Below are 7457 nucleotides of genomic sequence, written 5' to 3' on the forward strand. Positions count from 1 at the left end.
CCTTTGGGGCTGTGTCCTTGGAGTTCTTTGTTACACAAGTTGTATTAGTACGTTGTATACTACTCTCTTAACTTAGTCCTAGTTGAGATTACCTTTTTAAAGCACTGGTATAGTAATACAAACTTCAGTCTGAAAAGGCAAATTAACAAAGAGAAAGGCTGTTGGACATCTCTCGTGTTAGACATGGCATAATGCTTGCTTTGAGTTACTTGATAATAGTTTTCATTTTTAATTATATTTAATGTGTGTTGAGGTCAGAGAATGATTTGCTACAGGAGTTGATTTTTCTCTTTCTCTGTGTGGATCCCACAGATCAAACTCAGGTCCTTGGGCTTGGCAGCAAGCACCTTCTCACCTGCTCTTTTTTGTTTGCTTGCTTGTTTAGTTTTTGAGGTAGGGTCTCCCTGTAGCCCCAGCTGGTATAGAACTTGCTGTGTAGACCAGGCTGACCTAGAATTCTCCATCTCCTGTCTCACCCTCCTGAGTTCTAGTATTGCGTGATGGCACATGCCTGGCTTAATAGTGCTTCTTTATAAATGTCCTTGGAGATCAGGGCCAGGAGGTAACAAAACCTGTTCAGGGGCTGGGCGTGGTGGCTCACGCTGTTGATCCCAACACTCAGAAGCAGAGGCAGGTGGATCTTTGTGAGTTCAAGGCCAGCCTGGTCTACATAGTGAGCTCCAGGCCAGCTAGGGCTACAGGGAGACCCTGTCTCAAAAAGACCAGAAAAGAAAAGGAAAAAAACAACAACAGTGTCTGTCACATTTCACAGGTTGGAGAAAGCAGGCTAAATGAAGGTCAAAAACAGCTTCTAGATCTTGACTTTGTAGGGATGGCTCTCTCATGTGACTGTGATCGCCCTTTGTAGTATGGATTGATGTTGATGAGCCTTTTATCAATGCTAGTGTTTTCTCATGGGTTGCTTTCTTCTGTTTGTTGCAGACCCCCGTAAAAGAGCCCAACAGTGAAAATGTAGATATCAGCAGTGGAGGAGGTGTGACGGGCTGGAAGAGCAAGTGCTGCTGAGTGCTCTCCTGCCATCCGTTCCATCCACCATCCATTTTTCTTCTTGCTACAAATAAAACACTGTCCATTTTTAACTCTAAACAGATACTTTTGTTCCTCATCTTAAACTGTTCAATCCACCCATTTTATTTGTTCTTTCATCTGTGACTGCTTGCAGACTATTATAATTTTCTTCAAGCAAACAAAAAAAATGTATAGAAAAATCATGTCTGTGACTTCATTTTCAAATGTATTTGCTCAGTTCACCACTGCATTTCAGTTGTATTATAGTCCAGTTCTTATCAACATTAAAACTCTATAGCAATCATTTCAACTATTCTGCAAATTGTATAAGAATAAAAGTTAGAATTGACAATTTTATTTTGTACAACAGTGGAACCTTCTGTCATGAATAATGTGCTTGAGTCCCTATAATCTATAGACATGTGATAGCAAAAGAAACAAAAGCCAGGAAAACACTCATTTTCGCCTTGAATATGTAGTGGGGTTAATTTTGTCCTGTGCCTTATGTGGAAAGGAATGTCTTTGGTTTTTCCTTTTTATTTGGTGGAAGCATGTGCAGGAGACATATCATCCAGACATACACCATCAGATGCTCGTGGTTTGCTTGGCTGTAATTTTCACAGTAGTTAATTGAGGATGAAGGGTAATGCAGAAATGATAACTTTGGTTTGCAGAGTCTCATTTTCAGTGGCCTTGATATTTAAAACGATTCCTGCCACCAGGTCTTCTCGGCCACTACCTACCTGCGTCTCTTCTTTCTGCATGCTGCTTCATTTGCTTCTCCCCACTACTCATGGTATGAGTATTTTAAAATGAAAGGGACAAGCCAGCAGGTTTGTCAAGTTTAGCTTAAAGCACTGATTTAACTTGCTAAGAAAACTGAAAGATAAATTCTAACTGCCTACTAGCAAACATCAGTTAATTAGTGTCTTCCCCTCATTTACTCGCTTCTTTAAAAAAAAAAAAAAAAAAACCTTTTTCTTGCTGTTTGACTTCTCTGTTCCTCTTCTCCTTGCCCTTGTTCCCTCCCTGTCTATCCATTGAGTTTATGAAATGGAAGAGTTATTGCATGCACTAGTGTTTGGAGGGTGTTGTGGTTTGTCTTTCTAATTAGGTGTATATCCTATTCACTTTCCTAGGATAAATCTCTTAACCTGAATTTGAGCAGTCTCTGTTTTGGCAGCTCCTCTGGCAGTTGGTAGCCCAGGAAAGACTGTTTAAAACAACAACAACAAACAAACAAACAAAAAAAACAGAAAAGAGGAGTAGGTTTTTCTACTAACACATTTGCCAAATGTATTGAGATTTGGCCTCTGAAGAACACTTTCAGTGTTAGGTTGTCTCTACCTTAAGATTTAGAATTACTTTATAATATTAATTTTTATCCTTTTGGAAAACTTGTATTACCATGAATTTAGAAAAAGGACAACAAAAGGCTCCCGTGTAAAGCTAAGATCTCTGGCTCTTTCTAACCCAGTCCTTTCTTCGTCTGTCTAGTTTGACTTTGTTGCTTCTCATTAGGATGGATAGGGTAGTTTGCTATGCTGCTAGCATCCTAAGATGATACCTTTGTTGAAATAATTGTGAATAGCATGATTCATTTCAAGCAGAGGCTGAGTTTAGGACAGCAGCTTCATTGAAAAGGTTTCTGTGTTGTGACATGCATTTTAATGACCTCTTGGCTCACATAAACAACATAAGGACACATCTGCTATGAAAACCCATGAACAGTTCAGATAGTGCCCTAAAGACAGTTTTATATGCCTCCCTCACTGGTTATTAAGTTTCCCCCCTCACTTTATCATTGTTTACTAGTAAAAAGCAGCATTGCCAAATAATCCCTAATTTCCCACTAAAAAAAATAATGAAATGTTAAAGCTTTCTGAAGTTTTAGGTTAAACCTAGTATTGTTAGATTAATGTATGTGTTGTTTCCCTTTATTTGGAATGTGGCAGTAGCTCTTTTACTTGGAACCTGCTTGGAATCTTTAATTCAGTGACTTAAGGTTTGAGAGCTGAACACTGGGATTTTGGCTAACAGACTGACAGTTTTGTTTGCATAATTATAATCAGCATTGTACATAGAAAGGATATGGCTACCTTTTGTTAAATCTGCACTTTCTAAATATCAAAAAAGGGAAATGGAGTATAAATCAATTTTTGTATAATCTGTTTGAAACCTGAGTTTATTTGCTTAATACTAGGGCTTTGTCCCTTTTCTGTAAGTCTCCTGGGATCCTATGTAGAAGCTGTTCTCATTAAACACCAACAGTTAAGTCCATTCTCTGGTACTAGCTACAAATTCGGTTTCATATTCTACTTAACAATTTAAATAAACAGAAATATTTCTAGATGGTCTACTTCTGTTCATATAAAAACAAAACTTGATTTCCAACTCTGTGGTTTGGTTTTCATTTATTTTTGGAGTTGAAGGTGGAGGATTTCTTATGAAAACAATGTGGGAGGGCACACTGTTAAGTGTGGCAAAAATAGAAGGGAGATAATTTTCTCAGCTTGTGGAAAAACGGGAGAGCTACTTCAAGAATTGTATAGGAAACTATTAAAACCCAAGAAGGAGCTCTTGGACACTAAAGCTCTCCTCCTGATAGAGAACAGTGGTCCCAGGCCCTCCAACTCACACTTAATTGAAATGTGCCAAGGGTCAAGTGAAACCCACTGATGACCCAGGACACCCAGGTAGGCTGACCATACTGCTGTGGCCTTGTTTAGACAGAGGCTGTCCTCTTACCTGAAAAAGTATTTCCTACTTTGTGAACCACAGCATTGGTCCTATGTGAGTATTGGCAAAAGCAATGTTTAATCAAGGCCTTATCGGTAGACATAAATATTTGCCAATTATCTCTGCTGAAGATGATCCCAGAGGACTTTTCATATGCAGTTTGTAATGCTGCCATTCCTTTCTCCCTGACCTGACATACTCTTTCTCTATGTCTAGGGTAAAGCCTTTCTGCTTTTCAAATTTCTATAAACAAGAGGATATAATTTCTGCCCATGAAATTCATTATCTGTCTTAGAAAGCAAAAGTAATCCAGTAGTTAGATGTGGGTGGCGTACGCCTGTAACCTCAGCACTTGGCATGCTGAGGTGGGAGGATCTTGAGTTGGAAGCCAGCCTGGGTTACATAGTCCCTGCCTTTAAAACACACACACACACACAACTCGGGAACTCTTGCCATTAAGGGTCATTGAGCTACAAAGTGATATCTCAGTGCACGTTAACTATATGGTTTGTGGTATTTATTGGATACCAGTGAGGCACAGGAATAAATAGTAATTAGTGGCATCTCTACAGGAAGCTGAAATAGTAAAGTTTATAGGATTATGGTGATCTGGCTTGCTATAAGAATTTATTACTTTTTTAGAAGAGTGAGATTCTCATTAGATCTGAAAAGAGTAATAATTTCTAAGTACTCCAGTGAGGTGATGTGTATGTTTGGTTTTTGTTTTGAGGTAGGGTCTCATGTAGCCCACAAGCTCTAGAACTTGTTTATAGGTAGCCACAGGTGATGCTGAACTCATTCTCCTGCCTCCTCCCAGGTACAGAGATTACAGGGGAAAAACACCATGTCCTGTTTATTTGGTGCTGGAGATTGAACCAAGGGCCTTATATTTGCTAGACAAGCATTCTTACCACTGAACTACATCCCCAGCCCCTTTAGTGAGTTCTTGCATTGCTGGGGTTTAGTGCTAATCCATTTGCTTCAGACTCCAGATGTGCAGGTAGCAGAACTGGTGTTGCTTTGAAAATGATAGGAGGATGGGGCTAGAGAGATGGCTTCACAGTTAAGATCACTGACTGCTCTTGCAGAGGACCTGGGTCCCAGCACCCACATGGCAGCTAACATCTGTAACTCTGGTATTGGGATCCGATGCTGTCTTCTAGTCTCTGAGGCCATTCCACGACATGGATGCACTTACCTACATGGAGGCAATACATTGATACACAGAAAAAATTTCTTTCAAATGATAGGAGAGGCCGTTTCACCTGGGTGTCTTCAGAAGGGCCTGAAGGGTTCCTTTAAAGCCTCTGAAGTACCATGTTGTGAATCACAAGAATTGTTTGGGCCTGCAAGATTTTGAAGACTGATTTTGTGAGGTTGAACTCACCTGAAGGTGAGTTCCGGCATGGGGGCGGGATATCTACAGTCATCCCATACCTAGCCTGGGAAACAGGCTTCATGAAGCACCTCAACACCCAGCTCTCGCCCAGCACTACTTTTACTTTTCAGAGGCCATTGATGTTTCACCAGGAAATGATCATTTGATGAGAGTTCCTTTAAGGAATACCTACCACTGATAGGAATCACTTCCAGCTTAAAATTCTAGGTTGCTCATATGAGAAAATAACGTTAGTTTTTGTTGTCAGCAAACCTCCCCCTGCCTCACCTTGTTGAGACTGTCTGTCTGGCCTGGTCCCTAGGTAGCCCAGACTGCCCTTGAACTAGCAGCAGTTCTTATGTCTCAGCCTCCTGAGTGCTAGGATTATAGCTGTGTACCACCATGTTGGACCTAATTTACTTGTAATCACCCAGCTTTGAGACTGCTGCTGAATCTGACATTCTGTCACTTCATCCTGTTGTTTCCATACATGAACTTAGGGCTGCCAGCCATCCCTACTCACTCCAGCCTCAAAAAGTAATAAGGGCTGGGGATAATTCAGTTGTAAAGTGCTTAACTCCCTGGGTTTAATTCCCAGCACCCAAAAAAGGGGGACAACAGTGGCAGTATCTCATTTTCCTACAAATCCCCCCCCCCATAAAACCCAGCAATGAGGACCACATAGGCATCAGAAAGCATTTTACAGTGAGCTGGCAGGATGGCTCAGCAGGTAAGAGCACGTGCTGCCAGGCTTAGTGACCTGAGTTCAGCCCCGAGACCCACATGGTAGAAGGAAAGAACTACTGCAAGTTGCCCTCCAACTACTTGGCCCATGTGTGTGCACGCAAAATCATTTTTAAAGTAAAAGAAAAAAATTTTAAGTTGACAAAGTTCTCACAAAACCCCAAATAGAAGCAGAGCCAAGCTGACAAAGAGCTGTGTGGTGTCTCCTTATGTGCAGGAGAAAGCAGAGGGAAAGGGGTGGGGTGTAAGTTCTTCCACAGCTGCCCGGGGGCCTCAGCTCCAGAAGCCAAGTGGAGAGCAAGGACCTGAACACAAGGCTTGGCACACGGTAATGCAAGGGTTGGTGGGTGGAGACCATTTCCTGTCTCCAACCTGGTTCTTCCCAACCCTCCAAGAATGGGTCGGGCAGAAGGAAAACAAAGATAACTATTGACCATGCTGGAATAAACTCCAGGGCCTTCAGTGGCAAGAGGATGCCAATGGAGAGATGTTTCAACTCAAGTTCCCAGCAGGCTTTGGGGTGTCTAGCTGAGAGGTTGTAGGTGTTATATCTCTATACTTTCAGAGACTTCTGGATGACAAGAGACTGCTTACAGCTCCAAAACTCTTGGAGTACTTCAGAGAGCCAGCTGAGAGCAGTCCCTTGCAGGCAAAGGTCTGTTCTCTCCCGCAGGTCTTGAAGGCTGGAGGGCCCTGGTGGCAGAGGCAAGAATGAGTCCCTCTGCCTGCAGCCCTGGAGGCTGACTGGAGTGAGCTCCAGGCCAGGACAAGCCTCAGGCAAGTCTGTTTCCAGAGAACTTTCTGCCAGGGCTGTGAACTGGGGGATTTGGAGGTGAGTGGAGAAACCTTCTCTTCTGGCCCTGGCCTCTGAAGTCTTTGTGTCTTCCTCCTCCAGTGATGTTCTGTGAAAGTGAGTTGAAGCCTCAGGCGAGGGTTAAATTTGTTAAACCAGCTGGGCCCTGGTTGACTGAATGTTGGCACAAAAATAAGGTGAGACTTAGCCCAATCAAGGATGGGATGAGCTGTCAGCCCCTTGAGCTGTTCCCAGTTGCTATAATAATCATTGTAGGCTTCCTGCTTGGTTTACTTGGCTTTGACTGTCAAATATGAATAAGATGTATTGTACAAAATGCACAAAAGTTCAATAAAAATATATATCGAAGGAAAAAAAAGTCTGAGCTGCTTGGGGGTGGGGTTTGTTTTGCCAGTGCTACTGTCTCCAGTACTGGAAGGGAGCTACGCATCAGCACCCTTGTCACTGGATTATACACATACACCACCTTACCTGTTTTGTTTGTTTAATTTGTGGGGGCCTGTGGGGGACAGATGAAAGCATCAGATCCCCTGAGCCTGTAGTAACACGGTTATGAGCTGCAGGATATGGGTGCTGGGAACTGAATTCTGGTCTGCAAGGGCAGCAAGTACTCTTAACCCCTGAGCCATCTCTCTAGTCACTGCTTTTCTTTTTTTTTTTTTTTTTTTTTTAAATATTCTTTTTTAAAATTTTTATTTATTTTTATTTTATGTTTATGCATGTATTATTGCCTGCATGTAAGTAAGTGCACCC

At 42.0% G+C, this 7457-nt stretch overlaps 1 protein-coding gene across 1 annotated transcript in view; it reads left to right on the forward strand.

Moving 5' to 3' along the window:
- Window positions 1-3379, forward strand: part of Rab10 (RAB10, member RAS oncogene family) — a 69455-nt gene extending 66076 nt beyond the window's left edge. Inside the window, exon 6 of the mRNA XM_008834994.2 lies at window positions 943-3379. Within this exon, the coding sequence (XP_008833216.1) occupies window positions 943-1026 (84 nt within the window). The 3' untranslated portion in view covers window positions 1027-3379. The remainder of the gene's footprint in view (window positions 1-942) is intronic.
- The last annotated feature ends 4078 nt before the right edge of the window (window positions 3380-7457 follow it).

This window comes from Nannospalax galili, unplaced genomic scaffold (assembly GCF_000622305.1).
Source record: "Nannospalax galili isolate Female #2095 unplaced genomic scaffold, S.galili_v1.0 scaffold517, whole genome shotgun sequence".
In the NCBI taxonomy this organism is placed as follows: domain Eukaryota; kingdom Metazoa; phylum Chordata; class Mammalia; order Rodentia; family Spalacidae; genus Nannospalax; species Nannospalax galili.